At 39.8% G+C, this 20,987-nt stretch overlaps 1 protein-coding gene across 1 annotated transcript in view; it reads left to right on the forward strand.

Moving 5' to 3' along the window:
* The window catches only part of LOC306877294 (syntaxin-binding protein 5-like), a 195,452-nt gene extending 178,459 nt beyond the window's left edge, over positions 1-16,993 (forward strand). Inside the window, exons 23-30 of the mRNA XM_079428977.1 lie at positions 882-1,064; positions 7,403-7,501; positions 10,295-10,534; positions 10,639-11,002; positions 12,073-12,238; positions 13,792-13,903; positions 14,225-14,445; positions 14,546-16,993. Of these exons, the coding sequence (XP_079285103.1) occupies positions 882-1,064; positions 7,403-7,501; positions 10,295-10,534; positions 10,639-11,002; positions 12,073-12,238; positions 13,792-13,903; positions 14,225-14,445; positions 14,546-14,587 (1,427 nt within the window). The 3' untranslated portion in view covers positions 14,588-16,993. The remainder of the gene's footprint in view (positions 1-881; positions 1,065-7,402; positions 7,502-10,294; positions 10,535-10,638; positions 11,003-12,072; positions 12,239-13,791; positions 13,904-14,224; positions 14,446-14,545) is intronic.
* The last annotated feature ends 3,994 nt before the right edge of the window (positions 16,994-20,987 follow it).

The raw sequence follows: 20,987 nt of genomic DNA on the forward strand, positions 1-20,987 counted from the left end.
GATAGATATAAAATGGAGGACGGGAGGGAAATATACAGCTAGAATGTCAAAATAGTCAGGAGTCAGTCAAAACCTAGAGGATACTGTGGAACATATAAACAGGCTGCCTCCATCTGAGAGCTTCTGGCTACAGGATGCCTCTCTCAGGTAGACGCTAGTAAAACTTTGATCCAGGTGTGTTGGAGGTGTTGTTGAAAAATATGCTGTTTTAGATGCAGGGAGGTTGAATCTGGGTATTTTCCTGCATACACAACCAGACCTCCCTCAACTTCCTGCATAAATAGACTGCAGATGGAAGCTTCTGTTCTTCCTCCGCCTTCGTCCTTTCAAAATTTTCAATGAGTTGAGAAGGGATAAGAAAGCCTCTCTGAATGCTTAATTTTTTGAACAGCTACCATAACCTGCAACTTTCCTTTCCTTTTCCATGTTCTTGCTCTTGTCCCTTTTCATTTTTTCTTTTTGTATTTTTACTTATCTTTACATTTTCCTTTCCTTTTCCTGTTCCTTTACCCCCCCCCCCCCCAATTTTATTTCCTTTCCTTTTGCCTTTTTATTTTCCTTTTTCATTTTCTTTTCTTTTCCCCCTTTTTCTTCCCTTTCCATTATCATTTTCCCTTTTTCTGTTCCAATTTCCTTTCCCCTTTCCTTACCATTTTCCTTTTTCCTTTTCCCTTCCATTTTCCTTTTCAAATCAGAATGATTTTTTGGCTGATTTAAGCTGCTATTATATGACTGCTTCCTCTTACTGTTAATGCTTCTCTCTCTTTTGCGGCTGCATTGTTTTCATCCCACTGCCCTTTTCACATCTCTTTCTCTCTCACACACTCTTCTATTTATAATCTCATTTGGGTTTTTTGCTAATGCTATGCCCGTTGTTACAGATCATGTGAATGGACATTGCACTAGCCCCACCTCCCAGCCCTGTCCGACTGGGAGGGCCAGAGTCCCGGGGGGCCCTGAAGGGCCACGCCTTGCCCGCAGGGGGCCCGGCAGACCACCCTTCCGCAAGGCCCAGTCTGCCGCATGCATGGAGGTCTCTTTGCCTGTGTCCTCCCTCACCGAAGGTGTGTGCTTGTTCTCCAGCTCCTTTATCCCTTTAATCCATTTACCCTTTTTTCCCCTATCCCCCCACTGCCCCATTCCCCTTATGCATGTTTAACACTCATCAAGGGATACAAGGAGGAGGGTATGGGGTTTTATTGCTATGTTTTCTGACGCTGTGATTTCACTGCCTTTTCTTTGGTTTTATTGCTCTGTTTTCCACACTTTTGGAGAGATTGGTGATTACTAAAGCCCTATCATGCCACACAGGAAGCATATCCCTTTTCCACTGAGCTGGTGCTTGACCAGGGGATCTGTGGACCTCTTCCAGCACCGGCAGAGCCACATTTGAGAGCCGAACAATGCTATAACTGCCCACAAACAAATATGGTACATCATGGTCTTTTTTTCAATGTTTTAAAGGGATAGTACCCTCAAAAATTAAAATTCTATCATCATTTACTCAGACTCATGTTGCTCCAAACCCATTTGAATTTCCTCTGGGGAACCTTAAAGGAGATGACTGACAGCTTCAGTCACTATCATTTTTCCACACAGTAAAAGTCACCAGTGTGGCGACATACACTCAAGATATGACAGAATTCACATACTGTGCTTGTGAGGTTTCGTACCCCCCTTTAAGAGACTTACTTTTTCTTTTTGGTCGGAGTCCATTAAAGTGGTTTAACCGGTTCACTGCTTTTCATCCAATATCCATTTTGTTTGCAATAACACCTACATGTGCTGACCCTAATGCTCTTGAACATCTCCAGAGTTCTTTTAGTTGTTGTTGTGGTTTGACTAGATGATGACCAATTGAGTAATTCTCAAGATACCAGAGTTTTGGGAACAGCAAGCTGCAGCATGGTTCGCCCAGGCGGAGACACAGTTTGCATGTCGGGGTCACCACATGTAGGTATTTATGCTTTTAAATGAACAAAGGCACTGTAGAAAGTGAATGAAAAACCGTGAACCAACAGAATCACCTTAATGCACTCCAACCAAAATGCAAGCATAACATTCTTAAAGGGGAAACAACCTCGACATGCAAGTTAAGGGTTGCACTTTATTTTGATAGTCTACTTTAGGCATTCTACTAACTATAAGTAACTTTGCAACTACATGTCAACTAATTTTCATTAATTTGCAACTACATGTCTACTAACTCAGAGTAGACTGCTAGGCTAGGTTTAGTGCTAGTACAACAAGTTGACATATACTTGCAAAGTTTCTCATAGTCAGTATGTTATATGTTGTGGACCCATCAAAATAAAGCGTTAGAAGATATTAAGCAGACAGTCTAATATTCTATTGACTGCTAGTTAACATGTAGTTGCAAAGTTACTTACTGTTAGTAGAATGTCTAAAGTGGACTATCAAAATAAAGTGTAACCAATTTAAGCACAGTTTGTGAATTTTGTCACGTCTTTACGTGTGACAAAATTTCCTTATGTGTTTCAGGGAAAAGATTAAGTCATATAGGTTTGGATTTACAATTTATGTATATTTATTTAAATCAAAACGGGACCAGATTGGGCTCTGGCACTGGCACCTCTTTGGTGGAAAAGGGGTAACAGAGTATCTTATGCACCAATTACCATACTGCATTTTTGCTGAAATTTTGGTGGAAAGTTTTTGTGATCTCACAGTAGGTTTGTGTTATAGATTTTAATTAAACTTAAATCCCTTAAATCCATTTATTTTTGCCAATATTAGGATGAATGGGATAAACGTCAATTAACCAGCCTTTCAAAATTCTTCAAAAGTAAAACAAAAAGAAGAAGAAACGGCACAAACCTTTCAAAGTGTGACTCACAAAAACGACTCGGCTTTTCAAGCTTTGGGGATCTTCTGTCCCTTTTATGTTTGAGACCGTATTTGTGCTTCAAACATGGAGGCTGAGGCAGACACCGCTGTGAGCCTAATTATACTTTTTGTTTTTAATGCTTTTAACTACTACCTCTACACGCAGTCATTTGACAGGTGGGTTGATGATGTGAATTAAAAAATTAATGTAGGCAGTCTCTTCGCAAGCCTAGGTTGGAGTTTATGCAACGATTATGGTTGTGGACTTACTTCTCTTCAAGCATCTTTCTTAATGTGAAATGAAATTGCAACAGTTTCCTCTGGATCACTAGAAGGGAATTTACCAAAATGAAATACATGGACAATCCAATCATCACTATCAACACGACACATTTCTACAAAGCACATAATATCAGAATATGTGTGTATGTTCAAATGTTTGTTCATATCACCTCCATATTTAAATGTGTGTATTACAAGAGCCCTGCTTTAAAGAGGTCATATCATGAAAAAAACGAATTTATCTCTTTCTAATCTTTCTCTGCCTGCTGCTTCTCATATCCTTGAACCTCAGGATAAAAAAAAATATATATTATTATTATTATTATTATTATTATATTTAAGTCCATTATGTATGTGGTATGACTCCTTTAATGGTTATCGTGGGCTTGCACACAGCAAACGTGACTTCTGTATGTCTTCATCTCATGTCAATTCTTTGTCCTTGTCAGTCATATATGTGACCCTGGACGACAAAACCAGTCTTAAGTCTCTGGGGTATATTTGTAGCAATAGCCAAAAATACATTGCATGGGTCAAAATGATCAATTTTTCTTTTATGCCAAAAATCATTAGGATATTAAGTAAAGATCATGTTCCATGAAGATACTTTGTAAATATCTTACCGTAAATATATCAAAACTTCATTTTTGATTAGTAATATGCATTGCTAAGAACTTAATTTGAACAACTTTAAAGGCAATTTTCTCAATATGTTTATTTTATTGCACCCTCATATTCCAGATGTTCAAATAGTTGTATCTCGGCCAAATATTGTCCGATCCTAACAAACCATACATCAATAGGAAGCTTATTTATTCGGCTTTCAGATGATGTATAAATCTCAGTTTCTAAAAATTGACACTTAAGACTGATTTTGTGGTCGAGGGTCACATATGTCCCTATAGCAGATGTCTTGTTCATATTAGCGTGATCTGTACAGCAGTAACTCCTCACTTAGATCATATCCTCGCTTGGGCACCGACTTCCTGTCATTCACTAATCCAATCGCAGCGATAGGCAGTGTCTCCTCCTGTGCCGTCATCTGTGTCCATAATCCTGTTTACGTGAAGGACGCCAACCAGGACAAACCAGCCCAAGTCGAACAGCAACGTACAAATAGTGTCACAGAGTTCATAAGGTTTTCACAGTGACTGGATGGTTCTCAGAATGACGTGCTGTGCACTGATATTGCCTTAACCTAATAATCTCTATTTGATTTAATTTTTGAGAAAAATTTTTTTATTTCTCACAAGCTAATAAAACGTTTTCCTGTCACCCCTTTTTCTTTCTTTTTTATTTCCACCTGGGCAGTTTTGAAAGCGCAATATTAATCTCTGAAACTCTTTTGCACAGACTCAGCTTGGATTTTTTTAATTGAATAATGTTGCGATATTCAAATGAATCCACGTCTGTCTAGATATAGACAGGCCCATTTTTTTCTCCACACTTGGAAAAGTGTTATTGTCCGTTAGAGGACTGCCTACTGCTTCTTTGGTCTCAACGCATGGCGTGCGTCCCTATCGCTACAGTAACAGGCATGTGGTGCCGCAGTGGGGTCGCTGGGATAATTAAAGGTCAATTAGCAGCGAGGAGAGCCAGGCCGTCGCTAATGAGACACGCTACAGGAAGAGAGAGCTGCGGGATGTTGGGATACGTAGTCTCATATAAACAGCATTAAGGATGGAAAGACATACGCACATACTTGATGTAAGCAAAATAAGGACAGTTACAGAAATTTTTTACAAGACAATGAATAAGTGGTAGTGGATGGGACTTTCAATCATCCCATTGTCTCCTTGACATCCCATTATCCCATTAAAATCTACTGAGTCACATCCCATTTACCAAAAAGAATCATTCACTGATTAATTTAGAGCATTTTCTGCTGGTTACATCATAACGGAAGTATGTGGCGATAAGTGGGCATCTTTTTGAGTCAATCATTCAATCACACACATTTGATTAGTTTAACAAGAAACATTTGTTAACTTATAATAATTTGTTAAAAGAAAATGTTAGATGCCATATTAAATTTTACATCCCTGTTGGAAAAACCAGTATATGCTGGTTAGGTATGTTTTGAAGCATGGCTGCTGGTTTGAGCTGGTTTAAGCTGGTCCTTAGCTGGCCAAGTGCTGGTCATGTGCTGGACCATCACATGACCAGCACTTGACCAGCTTAAACCAGCACACGACTAGCTAAAGACCAGCTGAAACCAGCAGCCGTTCTTCAAAACATACCTAACCAGCATATGCTGTTTTTTTTCAACAGGGATGGTTAAAAACAAGGTAGTGAGAGATAGACTACAGTTTTTACAATGGCATGCACTGTATAAAGGTCCTAGATTAAATGTTATTTTCATAACAGTTTCAAAAGAGTTTTTGTCTACTGGACGACTTTTTGAAAGATGTGTTGTCAGCTGAACAATTGGTAAACAACAGTACAATCCATTGAACACACTGTTCTTCTATAATTCACAGCCTTGTTTTCAGTGCTGTCAGAATTTAAAGATGGTGCTGACTAAGGTCTATAAGACTAAGCAACGTTTATGTGTATACACAAACTATAAACACAGAGGATCAGAAAAAATAATATTTTCCACAGAATCTTTTGCCTGTCCCACAGAGAGAGGGCGGTGTTCTGTTTCTAATAACAGGTGTGTCATTTGGCTCCCCTGCTGTGATTGACAGTCAGTGACCTCAACAAAAGAGTCCCAGAGAGAGCGAGAACGAGCAAGTAGATCTTTTCTCTCAGCCATCTATATCATGAAATATTCACACTAACAGGCTAACAGGATGGATACGACTAATTATGTTCATAGTTCCCGCAGATACAGGTGCTGTCGGTAGAAAAGGTCAATTTGCGTGTCTTCTCACAAACCTATATGTGATTTCGTGTGTGACCATTTTGCACTGTGTGAGACTGGATTTGTGGGTTTGTGTTCAGTTTGCTTTGTCTTATATTGCTCGGGAAATTAATGCTGTGAGACATCAGAGGCTCGTCTTGGTCAGTGTTAATCAGATAGTTCACCCAAAAATGAAAATTCTGTCATTATTTACTCACCTTCATGTGAGTAAACCCATTAGACTTTATATGCTCTGTGGAACATAAAAGAAGATCTCTTGAAGAATGTTCATGCTGCTTTTTGTGAAAGCACACAGTGACTAGAAATGTCCAAAAAAAGTCAACAAATAAAAGTATTAATGCATCTCATATTGTATGCTAAAGTGATGGGTCTCCCATGAGTTATTCATTCATTTTGAAAGACTTTTTTATGGTAAACAGAAGGAAACAAATGATTTGTTCACCTCTCGAGTCTTCTGGTCTTATAGACATTCATTCTTTTCTGATTTGAAAACCACATAGGCTATGTAAAGGAAACAGAAATGATTACATCGGTGACAACAATATTTTACTGTGACTGTGATATTTTGGGTTCTGCTTTAGGGCAACAGCCTAGAGGAAACAAGCCCCCAGAATATGAACAACTCAGACAAGAAGACACAATTGAGTAGTAATTTAATCATTAATCATTTCTCATAATTTGTCTTTGGCTGGTATTATCATGATTTTCTCATTTGGAATATGGTGAAAGTTGATGCAAGTAGACTTGTTGGAAAAATTTGGCTACTGGAAATGTAACATTTTAATTATTTTTAATAACTCTATTCATATGAAATGACTTGAATAAAGATTTGTTCATTTTGCTAAACAAGATTCAAAGATCCTAAAATTATCTGATCTTCCCATCACTAATACACTATTTAACATGTTTTTGAATTTTTTTTGAAGCCAGTATTACAGGTTTGGACCAACATGAGTGTGAGTAAACGATGACAGAAATTTCATTTTTGAGTGAATTGTCCCATTAATTATTGTGATCACAAACACACACACACACACACACACACACACATCATAGCCAAGAAAGGATTTCATTCTGTCGACGGTTTAAATTTCTATTTTATTAAAATTTTTTGGCTATCTAATCTACTGAAATGTTGTGGGTAGGTATTAGAAAAAAATATCGACCTGTCAGGACCCTTTTTTCTTTCTTTCTTTCTTGCATATTGGTTTATCTGTTTTCTCTTTCTCTCTTTTTCTGTCACTCTCTGTACGCCGTGATGTTCTGGTCATGTCTTTTTGGTGTTTTGTTATACGTCTATGTACGTGTCATTTTGTATGTCGTGGTCGTGTATGGTTGTATTTACGTGTGTGTGTGTGTGACTGTGGCCGTTGGGGTGTCGTGTGTGTGTGTGCGTTCGATGGATAGGTTATCCGTCCCGACGAGCCATGCTGCAGCAGTTACACGGAGTCAGTATGTACTCTCATGATGAGCATCACATCACCACCTACTCCTGGAGCGAGAGAGGTAAGGAGGGGCTTTTCAGGGTCACAAGGACCACTCACCCTGTAGCGTCACGTCTCGCTCCGTCCCGTCCTGTGGCTCATAGTTGCTTGGTCAGAACCCCTCTCTCGTCACGTTGAATGATGTTCAGAGTCTCACTTTGCTCTTCATCTTCAGGTTTGGTTTTTCACCGAAGTTGCTAGCAGCTGAACATTACAATGATGTCTGCTTTGTGTTTCACACCAGCCTCTGTCGATCTGCAGTGTTGTCGGTTTGTAGTCGTCTGTCCATCCCACGCACTGTGACATCTCCGAGACACAGATGAAATCTAGTCCTGGACTACATGTGATAAATAGTTATCCGTCCAAGGCTAGGCTTAACCTGTTTCAGGAAAACACTTTCTGTATGTCAGTGTCTAAGGGAGGTCTGATGATTCTGTCAGTATTATCAATCATTAATGTTGTCATCAATGTTGAGGTGGATGTTGTGAGGTCATTCTTAAAGCAATTTGAAACTGGGGGATAGTGTACACAGAACATAGTAAGGTGTGCTATCGTGACCATGATGATGGTTTTATGTGTTTCATGGACATGTGTACCTTCACCAGGAAAAGAAAGAGGACCTTCACTGGGCCATAGGAGAGTCATTCTCAAGAAACAGTGCTGTTTGTGCAAGAAAATAAATTCATTTGTATTTTCATTTATTAATTCAATGCCAAAACCCTAAATACACTACCAATTAAAAGGTCTGGGTCAGTAAGACCCTCCAATGTCATAGCCAGAGCCAATCCTCCCTATACGCAAGCTGCGTAGGGCCCCTGAAACATCAGGGGGCCCCCTTGCTCTCAAAGATGATTTAATTTTAGTTTCGTTTTTGAATTTGGCCAGCGGTTATGAAAACATGAATGTTCATTTCTTTTAATGCGGTGCACTGTGTCACCTCTTCTACACAAAAATCAGTCAAGTCATGTAACGTGAATGTCATAGTGTCCTGCTCGAGACAAAAAAAAAAGTGTTGAAATCGTATCGAGCCGCGGAAGAGACACCGTTTCTCAAGCACTTTCCGTGAGCGCGATTCGAGACGGACCGAACAAGGACAAAGGCATTTCATTCATTCATAACTCCCCCCCCCCCCCCCCCCCCCCCCCCCCCGAAAAAGGCCCCCCAGAAGTGTAGGCTAGGCACTGGTCGTAGCTGCATCTATTTGATCAAAAATACAATAATATCTGTAATATTGTGTGAAATATAACCATTTTGCATTATTTGAATAATAATTGATCAATTTAAATATATTTAATGAATAAAAGTATTAATTTCTTTAAAAAAAAAAACTTACTAAGCCAAATTATTTGAACAATAGTGTAAAATGCTGCATTATTTCAAACCATTCATGTTTTCTTTGAATTTGAATTTCTTACAATTTGAAAAAAACATGTTTTTGCTGACCTTTCGAGAAGGTTTGAGGCTAAATGTGGTAAATTTAAATGTAATTATTATTAATAATGTTCTTAGCTAGCACATCATTTATAGTCAGTTTTCCCGTGTTTTGTGTGAAAATTAATCACTATCGTTTTAATAAATGTATTTATTTAGACAATAAAGGGATACATCTATTATATAATGTTACTGGGCGCAGTACCATGTTAATTATTTTACTTATTTGTTTGATTATCATGGGAACACATGTAGCACACAACAGTTTCCTGAGAATGACCCAGAAGAAGAAGTTTAGTATTGAAGTAATAAATTATAGAGGTCATTATGATATATGATTAATGACATATTATAAAATATTTTAACTGATACTTTAGAATCCCACAGCTTTTTTGATATACCTACAAACATTTTGTATTCTTTCCACAAATGACTTTCCTTTCATCACTACACTCACAAACCCATGTTCTGACATTATGACAAATGTCTGTCAGTGTTTCTTATAATGGGTTTATGTTATGAGAATGCAGTGCACTTTTGTTCTGCAGGATAAACAGGATTCTCAATGGAAAACGCTACTCAAATTCTAATTTAGAATTTTTGTTTCCTTGTAATGCGTGACATAGTACATCGATACTGAATGTCAAATGAGACATGCAACAACCAATTAAATATTATCAAAATACATATTGTATTGCAACAAAAATCTTGCTATTTTTGCTTCTTTTTTTATTTCCCATGACATCTTTCAGATTAAGATAAGCGAGAGAGAGAAAGTTTAAATAACTGAATGAAGCACAAATCAGGCAAGTCCAGAAGCGTTTTTATGTGTAGGTCTGGCTATATGAATATGCAGTGGATATGAACCTGGAAGCAATCCAAGGTCAAAAGGACAGTAAAGACGGTGAATGCGTTTGAAATTGTGAGAGTGTGTTCTGTGTTTCCTCTTTGCATGTGAATGAAATCTGTGACACATTTGATCATGTGAACAGAATAATTTTAAGATGTCTTCAGTCGATAGATATGTATGTGCTACCCTGTCCTGTATATGTGCATAATTTAATGTTTTACCTTTTCAGTAACAAATCTAAAACCAATAAGAGTTGTGTTTGCAATTGCACATGTGTATCACTTTATTCCTTGGATTCTGGTTGATGTGGTTTAAATGTAATTGTGAACATACATATGGAGTGACTCCACTTTCAATTATTCCACTTTTTAACAGCATAAGGATTCTTCGACCATCTTTTTCTTTTATCTTTTCACTCTTTGCTATTCTTTATCTTTTACTACTCATCCGTCCACCCTCTATCTTCCATCTTTCTTGACATTTCTCTTCTCCCCCACCCTCTCTTTCTCTCTCCCCTTCTCCATTCATTCTCAGAGAGTCGAGAAAACTCATTCAGCCGGTCACGGAGTTCCAGCGTTTCCAGCATAGACAGAGAGACTAAAGAGGCCGTAACCACCCTGCAGTTTGTAGAGTCGTACGGACGGAAGTCAGACACCCTGCCTACGCCATGCTTGTGGGTGGGCACGAGTCTGGGCCTGGTGCTCATCATCCCAATGTCCATTCCTACGGATGAGCAGGAACGCCAGGAAGACCCCGTTACTGTGGCTCCCACTGGTATCTCTTGATTTCTTCCTTTTCTAACTTGTGAATGCCCCTGAATACATGCTCCTGAATTCCTATCCTCATGTTTTTGTTCTCTCTCTGGTTTTCCCTCTCAGACACAGTGTTAATGCTGAAGGGCTCTGTTCTGCGGTTTGCTTTTCTGGACTGTGGAGGTGCTCTTATCAACAGTCCCTACGAGGCGTGGCGGGACCAACATGCCCCCGATGACCCAGATCGACCCCGCAAGCGGAAACTGGTCAACTTCTCGCCCTCGTCTTCTCAAGAGGCCAGTGGAGATGGTCACTTAGCTGTAGTGTGTTCGGAGAGGCAGGCCAAGGTCTTCTTCATGCCCTCTCAGGCCTGTCTATATGTGCATAACATCACTGAGTCATCCTTCGTGCTGCGGGCTGACGTGGTGTCAGTTTGTAACAGCGTTTGTCTGGCCTGCTTCTGCGCTAATGGACACATAATGACTATGAGGTTTGCATAGACTTTTTTGGTTTTCTTTCAAATGGGAAACTGTGATGTAGCATGTAGAGCTCGTAATGTAGCATGTAACAGAAGGTTACTGGTTTTAGTCCCTCATGGGAAAACGATTTATCAATTTAAATTTCTAATATGTAAATGGCTGAACATTTACTGACATTAAAACAGAAATTATTAGTAAAATTATTAATATTATAAATTAAATATTGTTATTATTATTAAAAATTATTATTGTTATTAAAAACTAAAATAATATAAAAACATATCAATTAAAAGCTATATTATTATTATTGTTATTATTGTTGTTGTTGTTGTTGTTGTTGTTGATTTCACAAACTGAGGGACAGAATTAACAGAATTATTAACTGAACAGAATTTAAGCTCTATTGATCATCTTTGTGGCATGAAATGCGGAAAATATAGAATTATTTTTTAAAAACTATAGAGAAAAAATTTAAATGAATGTATTATTATTATTATTATTATATCCAAGTTTTCCTCCCAGTTATGACCATGTAAAACCAGTAAACCATTTCTAAAATCTATACAGCAAAAATGCAGACTGTTCTAATTAATTCACACTTGTCTGAACAGAATAATATAAGTGCGTTAGCAAGAGATGTGAGTTTTTAAACCCTCCAGAACACCTTAGACTTCCTTTGTAAATGTATTACTGTAAACACGTTTGCTTAATGAGTAAACTGAGGTGTCTGTGACAATCGACAGAATTTGACAGTTTCTGTCAATAGAGATTAATTTATATTTAGTCTGGAACAGTCCTTTAATACCAGCTCAGAACCTTTTTGGTATCGATTTTTATCTTAATCCAGATTACAGAAACCAGTTCGATCTTTCAATAAACTCTAAACCTCTAGTCAGGAGAGCTGAGCTGTGCATTTGTTGGCTTCGTTCTAAATCCTGCCTTCAACGTGGTGTAATATTTTAGGCGTGAATTTCCTCATTCTTTGCTATAAATTAGAGTGTTTACACTGTCATTTCTGATACAAAGGATATTGGAATGTAGTTGCTAAGCCTGTTATTTTATATGTGTGTATGTTTTACAGCCTTCCCAGTTTACGGCCTCTGCTAGATGTCAGCTACCTGCCGCTAACGGACATGCGCATTGCTAGAACATTCTGCTTCACCAATGGAGGGCAGGCGCTGTATCTGTGCTCCCCCACAGAGATACAGAGAATCACTTACAGCCAGGAGATGTGTGACAACCTACAGGTAGCTGTGCCTCTGTGTGTGTGTGTGTGTGTGTGTGTGTGTGTGTGTGTGTGTGTGTGTGTGTTCAGAAGGACAGTTGTGTGTGTGTGTGTGTGTGTGTGTGTGTGTGTGTGTGTTCAGAAGGACAGTTGTGTGTGTGGGATGTGAGTGTGTGTGTGTGTGTGTGTGTGTGTGTGTGTGTGTGTGTGTGTGTGCATGCTGATGGTGGTTATTGAAGTGAAATGTCATGCTTGTCATGGATGCTTTGAGCTCTGCTGAGCTGAGCCCTGCTGCAGCTCGGCTGTAATTTCTGCCACACAGGTCATTCTGTCCTTTGCCTCCCTCTGTCGTTCCCTCTCTGACGGGTTAGGATGGAAATAGCATAATGTCATACTATTCATTCTATTTTTTCAGTATGCAGTATGTACCATGTGCACAGTATGCTAAATTATTTGTATGCATCTGAAATGAAACGTGTCACTGTTCAAAAGTTTGCGGTCGGTAAGATTTTAATTTTTTTCAGTGTTTTTGAAAGAAGTCTCTTGTGCTCACCTCGGCTGCATTTATTACATTAAAAATACAGTAAAATATATAATATTGTGATATATTATTACAATTGAATATGCCTGTTTACTATTCTAATGTAAGTTATATCTATGATGGCAAAGCTGACTTTTCAGCAGCCATTACTCTTCAGTCTCTTTAGTCTAGACTTCAGTGTCACATGATCCTAATATGTTGTTCATTCTAATATGTTGATTTGGTGCTCAGAAATATTTCTTATTAATGTCAAAGTTGAAACAGCTTTAAGACTGTGATACATTTTTTTCAGGATACTTTGATGAATATAAAGTTCAAAAGAACAGCATTTATTTGAAACATTATGTTTTGTATGATTAGAAATGATTTACTTACATTTTTGATAATTTTAATATGCGGATAAATAACATAATTCATTTATTTATTTTTTTAAATCATAATTTTAAAAATCTTACAGTCCCCAAATGTGTTCATGTTAGTGTATGCATCTCACAATGCAATGTTACTGACTTGATCACTTATTTTCAGTTTGACAAATTCCTACCATTAAAATAATCCCAGTTGAATTAATAATAAAAACAAAATTCCCAAAGGTGATTGAAGGAATGAAGGCTACTTGCTCTCTTCCACATACAGCAATGTGGCACACTACTGTTTGATTTATTATTGCGTAGTGCATTTTACTTAACATACCATCTTTTAAAGTCGGCCATATTTAATGCATACTGTACAGTATGCTGTAAGCATACTAGTATTTCATTTCAAATACATTCAAATATAGTCAGCCTCTCAAATACATTCAAATAAATTTAAATATAGTCAGCCTCTTTCTTTATAACTTTCTCTGTCAAACAAACAAGAGCAAGAGAGAGGTTATGACTCAAAACTCTCAATTTTACATTGTGAAATGTGTAACTATACTGATATCTGCTGGTGGAGTTTTGAATCGACTCTCCTGATATCTTTTTCATTCCAGCATTTGATACGATTTTGTCTATTTAACGCTTTGATTCACTATTCTACATTAATTGCAGGATATGCTAGGGGAGCTCTTTACACCCATCGAGACCCCTGAGGCTCAGAATCGTGGCTTTCTCAAGGGCTTTTTTGGCGGCAACGCCCAAACCTTCGACCGAGAGGAGCTGTGTGAGTGTAGTTATTTATCACTCCTCTGTGCGTGTGTGTGTGTGTCTGATTGATATATAAAGTTTCCATCTTTGATTTGAAAAGTCTTTTAATCAGTTTTAATCTGTAAATCTGAAATATTTCTCTCTTTTATTCTCTTTTCTCACTTTTCCTGGTTTTAGTGTTGTTTATATACTATTAATATTTTGAATCAACTCTTATTTTTATATTTTCGTGATTTATATTTATTTTAATTAGTTAAATTACTTTTCCTTTTTAGTTTTAATTTTAGTTAATAATAACAACACTGTCTTGTTTTGCTTAATCGCTCCTGCTCTGCAGTTGGTGAGGCATCGGCGGGTAAGGGGTCCCGCAGCCTGGCACAGCACATACCGGGACAGGGCGGAATGGAGGGCATGAAGGCAGCGGCAGGCGGGGTGGTGGGAGAACTGGCCCGAGCTCGCATTGCCCTGGACGAGAGAGGACAGAGGCTTGGGGAGCTGGAAGAGAGGACCGCCCTGATGATGACCAGTGCTGACACCTTCTCTAAACATGCTCACGAGGTATTTAGGAGAGCGAAAGTATGAGAAAACAGAAATAAAAATACAACTAAATCCTAACGTCCTTATTCAATCTCTTTGTTTTCACTTTCACCCTCCACAGCTGATGCTGAAATGCAAAGACAAGAAGTGGTATCAGTTTTAGAGGATCCTCGGGGAAGGCACATTTCATGCTCGTGCCACAAGAGAGTGCTAACTCTGGTACTTGGACTTTCACTCTTTTAAAGAGAGAGAGCGAACGAGACGAATGGACCAAGAGGGACTTAAGGGCTGTTCAGCTTCTCTGTTGTCTGTGTACAGGACTGTCTTACTCTGATTGGTTAAAAAGGCTAAAACCAGATTACGATATAATGACATGTACCATTAGCATTTAAGAGTAAGAGGGGTTCCATACCCATGTTGTAAATAAGACGACATCTTCATTCATGTACAGGGGTGAATCGGGGTATCCTCACAAGAAGCAAATTGGCTCACGCCGTGTAGATATTCGGAAAGTTACGAAATCAACAAGAGTGCATGAAACAAAATGGATGACTTATAAAAACGTAAAACTGCCATATTAAAAAGCAGCATGTTACTTTAAAACAAAATGGAAATAAAAGATTAACTAACTTTTATTTAATAACCTAAGCCAATAATAGAAACTATGACAAAAAGCTTTATATTTTTTGAAACAGCAAACAAATATATATAAACTAAAAAAATGTATACCTGCATTGCTATAAGGCCAAAATATTTTTTTTTTATGACGCCATACTGTTCCTTTCAGCGATGTATATTTTCAGAATATTTACCACTCTGTCTTGTCAGATTTGACGGCAATTTATCCACCCTCGTACTGCAAATCAGGCCGACGGCGGCTCAGTTGGTCACTCCAACGACGTTCAGTCACAAACACAAACTTTTTCCGTTTTCTTTGCTGCTAGCTCGCAAAAAGCACCACAAACAACTTTTTAATCCGTCTTCGAAGGTACTTCACCCTCTCCTAGAGACGTATGACGTGACATGGTTTTAGAAGTGAGTAGTAAAATGTATTTGGCGCCACGTGAAGAGTGTGTGTCTGTGAGGTCCTTTTCGAGCGTGTTTCTCATATGTAATACTTAACGTGCCATATTCTAGATGGGTGAAGTATCTTTAACTGTAAACTAGCGATGAATTAACTCGTCTGTGGTTGACTTTCTGGGCTCTTACTTGTAGATAAGACAAGCCAGCTAAACTCAGACAGAAGGGTTGGCTCTTCATGCGTGTTTGTGGAAGTACAAATACAGTTTGATTTGTTTTCTATTTCGTCATGATGTTTGTTTTATTTTAAAAGATCAATTTCGGCTGGCCTGTTATTTCAGTTCTAGTCTCTTCTGTTGTGTAACAAAAATTGTGCGTTGTTTTGTACCTCGCTGAAGACAACGAGTGAGTGATCTTCGTTTTCTCTTCCAAAGTTTGAATGCATCACGGAATGATTTCCCTTACATTCCAGTACAAGGGACAACTTTCGTTCGTTTGTTGTTTCTTCTTTTTTTTCCCTTTAATATAACGTTAAAACAATGTTTTCTACTACTACTGTTAGTGTCAGACGATTGTTCGCTTGTGTCTTCTGGTTGTCAATTGACTGTGGAAATGGTGTTTAGACCGATCAGTGGGTGCTACTGATGAATATTCATGTTTTTTGAATATGTGTCTGGAAAGATCAAATCAAGAGTGCTGAATCTTCCAGAATCGTATTTGAGACTCATGTTGTGTTTCTATGATTTGTCCTCTGATGACCTCTGACCTTCTAGTGCTTTACTGTAACAATCTCAGCATATCTTCCGTAGTCCATACCTCTGCCCATTTGGCTTTGTATATACAAGCTGCTACTCAGTAACGTAGATGTTGTGCATTGAAATACGAACTCAAGGCTCATGAGAATACACATCATCAACCATTAGTCAAACTTGGGCTCTTACGCAATGTTACTTTTTTTCCTTTTGCTTTTATGTTGAAATAATAACTCATGATTAAGGAAGACATTGCATGTGTGGAGATTTGGACTCAAGAAACACTCAAGACCCTTAAGATGCCAAAACCATGTAAAGATGGTCTCTGCTGAAGAATCCTGTGGGTTTTAGTTCATGTTCACCATTACATTTGTTTCAACTGATGCTCCAGTGTCAAAATAAGTAAAAAAAAACTGACTGTCACAGACAGGGTGTTTTGTTTGTATGTTCTCAGATTTTATATGAAAATGTACAGTTCAACCTGGAGGAGAGCGACATGGTCATTGAACTAAATTATGTGATTTGGATATTCCTCTGTGAATGTCATACCTGTTTAAAGATGATACCGTGTCTGATATTCTGACTGAAGTTCTGTAGGTCTAACTGTAGTTTCCTCCACCCCAACTCCTGGTCCTCTGATACCTTCAGAGAAGGCAGCAACGTCGGTCTTGTTTAAATGGATAGTGCCACCTTTCGTTCTTATCGATATTCTAGTAGTGTTATAGAGGTTATTGAAAATAAGATGGAAAAATATGTTGATGCAAATCAAATTGAAATAAACATTTATTGATGTACACAACATCATAAGACTGGTTTGTCTCTGTAATGTGATGGGCTAGTAAGATGCCAACCAAGATCAACCCTACAGTGCCAAGTACATACAATAACTAAATGTGTATTCTTAAATGGATCAAAGAAGACTGCTTAGTTTCATATGCAAAGATACATAGGCTATATGAATAGATACACATTGGCCTGTAAATGACAACATCTGCCCCCCCCCCCCCCCCCCCCCCCCATCTATTAACATTTATACCACATGTCATGGGGTATAATCCCATTATATTCAATTTTAATTATTTTAAACTATCTATCTATCTATCTATCTATCTATCTATCTATCTATCTATCTATCTATCTATCTATCTATCTGTATCAGAAAGAGATTTATTGCCAAGTATGTTTGCACATACAAGGAATTTGTTTGAGTGTCACAGCTTCCAGTACACAGAGAAAACAACAACAACAAAATAAGATGTGAATAAAACACACACACACACACACACACACACATATATATATATATATATATATATATATACGGATCTCATGATCCCGTACGTGCTGTTCGAAGTAAGGGAGATTCCACAAGCCTCCACGGGGTTCACACTTTTTGAACTGTTATTCGGAAGACAGCCCCGAGGTCTATTGGATGTGGCCAAAGAAGCTTGGGAGAACCAGCCTAACCAGAACCGCAGCCTAGTGGAGCACATACGGGACATGAGAGAGAGGATCGACCGGGTGATGCCCCTGGTCCGGGAGCACCTGGCCACGGCCCAGCGCGCCCAGGGAGTTCCAGCCGGGAGACCACGTCGTGGTCTTGGTCCGGACAGCTGCCTCAAAATTCCTGGCCACCTGGCAAGGGCCCTACACCGTAGTGGAGCAGGTGGGTCCAGTCACCTATAGGGTTCGCCAGCCAGGAAGGAGAAGGGTAGAACAAATTTACCACATAAACTTACTAAAGAAGTGGATGGCACAGCCCGAAGAACTCGCCGCCTTTGCCCAGTCCCAACCACTGGTCGTGGATGTTGACCCTCAGCTGTCGGGATCACAGAAGACCGAACTGGAACACCTGGTCAGTCAGTTTTCTGATGTGTTCAGTGAGACCCCAGGCAGAACGAGAGTCGTACACCATGAAATCCGCACACCATCCGGAGTCGTCGTCCAGCAACGGGCCTACCGGATACCAGAGGCTTGCCGGCCGGCTATAGAGAAAGAGGTGGAAAAGATGCTTGAACTGGGGGTCATCGAACCACCTCGCAGCCCTTGGGCCAGCCCTATCATCATGGTCCCCAAGCCCGATAACACCCTCCGCTTCTGCAACGACTTCAGGAAGTTGTACGATGTCTCCCACCTTCGACGGCTATCCCATGCCCCGAGTGGACGAACCGTTGGATCGATTGGGAAAGGCTAGGTACATATCCACATTAGACCTCACCAAAGACTACTGGCAGGTGCCTCTGTCGCCCTCGTCCAGAGAAAAGACCGCCTTCAGCACCCCCAGTGGCCACTGGCAGTACCGGGTTTTCCCGTTCGGACTTCACGGGGCTCCTGCAACATTTCAAAGGCTAATGGATGTGATACTCCGACCCCACCAAGAATACGCCGCGGCGGAAACAAGGTACGCGCCGGTCGAGAAGGAGGCCCTGGCCATAAAGTGGGCAGTCCTGGAGCTGAAGTACTACCTCTGGGGCCACCGCTTTACCCTTGTTACAGACCACGCACCGCTACACTGGATGTCGAAGGCGAAGGACACCAACGCCCAGGTGACGCGGTGGTTCCTGGTGCTCCAGGACTTCCACTTCCAGATGCAACATCGAGCCGGGGCCGACCACGGGAATGCGGATGGACTCTCCCGTAGCTGGTCCAGATGGGCAGGTCTGGCAGGTACGAGAAATTCCCCTCTCCTGTATGTACCCACCCCATGTCGCATCTTCTCCAACAGGACCAGGGCGACGCTTGGGGGGGGGGGGGGGGGGGGATTGGGATGTGGCGAGCTGCCAGGGAGTGGATCATCGTCACCCTGGAAACGCCGCTCTCACAATCACAGCCAAGCACCGACACCTGCCGCTCATCACAGCCACCCTTTAAAGCAGGGAGAGAAGACACACTGGTTGAGTTGGATCGAGGCTCCATGAGAGAAAGAACTAACGCGTGTTTTCTCTCCCCTAACAGAGACAGACTGAGACCCAGGCGAGCTTCACTTCACATAGAGACCTTTCTGCACAAGCCACGCTGCGTCATCACCGCACGACGTCACGTCTTCACTGCACTTTAATATTTGTGTGAATAAATCACCCTCCAGGGTTAATTCGGCTACAACTGTGTCTGTGCTCTCATTCACCCCACTACAATACAGGTGCTGGTCATAAAATTACAATATCATGAAAAAGTTGATTTATTTCAGTAATACCATTCAAAAAGTGAAACTTGTATATTAGATTCATTCATTACACACAGACTGATATATTTCAAATGTTTATTTCCTTTAATTTTGATGATTATAACTGACAACTAATGAAAGTCCCAAATTCAGTATCTCAGAAAATTAGAATATCAATTAAGACCAATGCAAAAAAAAAGATTTTTATAAATGTTGGCCAACTGAAAAGTATGAACATGAAAAGTATGAGCATGTACAGCACTCAATATTTAGTTGGGGCTCCTTTGGCCTGGATTACTGCAGCAATGCGGCGTGGCATGGAGTCGATCAGTCTGTGGCACTGCTCAGGTGTTATGAGAGCCCATGTTACTCTGATAGTGGCCTTCAGCTCTTCTGAATTGTTGGGTCTGGCGTATTGCATCTTCCTCTTCACAATACCCCATAGGTTTTCTATGGGGTTAAGGTCAGGCGAGTTTGCTGGCCAATCAAGAACAGGGATACCATGGTCCTTAAACCAGGTACTGGTAGCTTTGGCAGTGTGTGCATGTGCCAAGTCCTGTTGGAAAATGAAATCTGCATCTCCATAAAGTTGGTCAGCAGCAGGAAGCATGAAGTGCTCTAAAACTTCCTGGTAGACGGCTGCGTTGACCTTGGACCTCAGAAAACACAATGGACTAACACCAGCAGATGACATGGCACCCCAAACCATCAATGACTGTGGAAACTTTACACTGGACCTCAAGCAACGTGGATTATGTGCCTCTCCTCTCTTCCTCCAGACTCTGGGACCTTGATTTCCAAAGGAAATGCAAAATTTACTTTCATCAAAGAACATAACTTTGGACCACTCAGTAGCAGTCCAGTCAAGACGCTTCTGACGCTGTCTCTTGTTCAAGAGTGGCTTGACACAAGGAATGCGACAGCTGAAACCCATGTCTTGCATACGTCTGTGCGTGGTGGTTCTTGAAGCACCGACTCCAGCTGCAGTCCACTCTTTGTGAATCTCCCACACATTTTTGAATGGGTTTTGTTTCACAATCCTCTCCAGTGTGCAGTTATCCCTATTGCTTGTACACTTTTTTCTACCACATCTTGTCCATCCCTTCGCCTCTCTATTAATGTGCTTGGACACAGAGCTCTGTGAACAGCCAGCCTCTTTAGCAATGACCTTTTGTGTCTTGCCCTCCTTGTGCAAGGTGTCAATGGTCGTCTTTTGGACAACTGTCAAGTCAGCAGTCTTCCCCATGATTGTGTAGCCTACAGAACTAGACTGAGACACCATTTAAAGGCTTTTGCTGGTGTTTTGAGTTAATTAGCTGATTAGAGTGTGGCACCAGGGGTCTTCAATATTGAACATTTTTACAATATTCTAATTTTCTGAGATACTGAATTTGGGACTTTCATTATTTGTCAGTTATAATCATCAAAATTAAAGGAAATAAACATTTGAAATATATCAGTCTGTGTGTAATGAATGAATCTAATATACAAGTTTCACTTTTTGAATGGTATTACTGAAATAAATCAACTTGTTCATGATATTCTAATTTTATGACCAGCATCTGTATATATATACATAAACCACAATAAAAAAATAAATAAAAATAAAGTAACGAGGTGTGCTATAG

Source organism: Barbus barbus (assembly GCF_936440315.1).
Source record: "Barbus barbus genome assembly, chromosome: 11".
Classification (NCBI taxonomy): domain Eukaryota; kingdom Metazoa; phylum Chordata; class Actinopteri; order Cypriniformes; family Cyprinidae; genus Barbus; species Barbus barbus.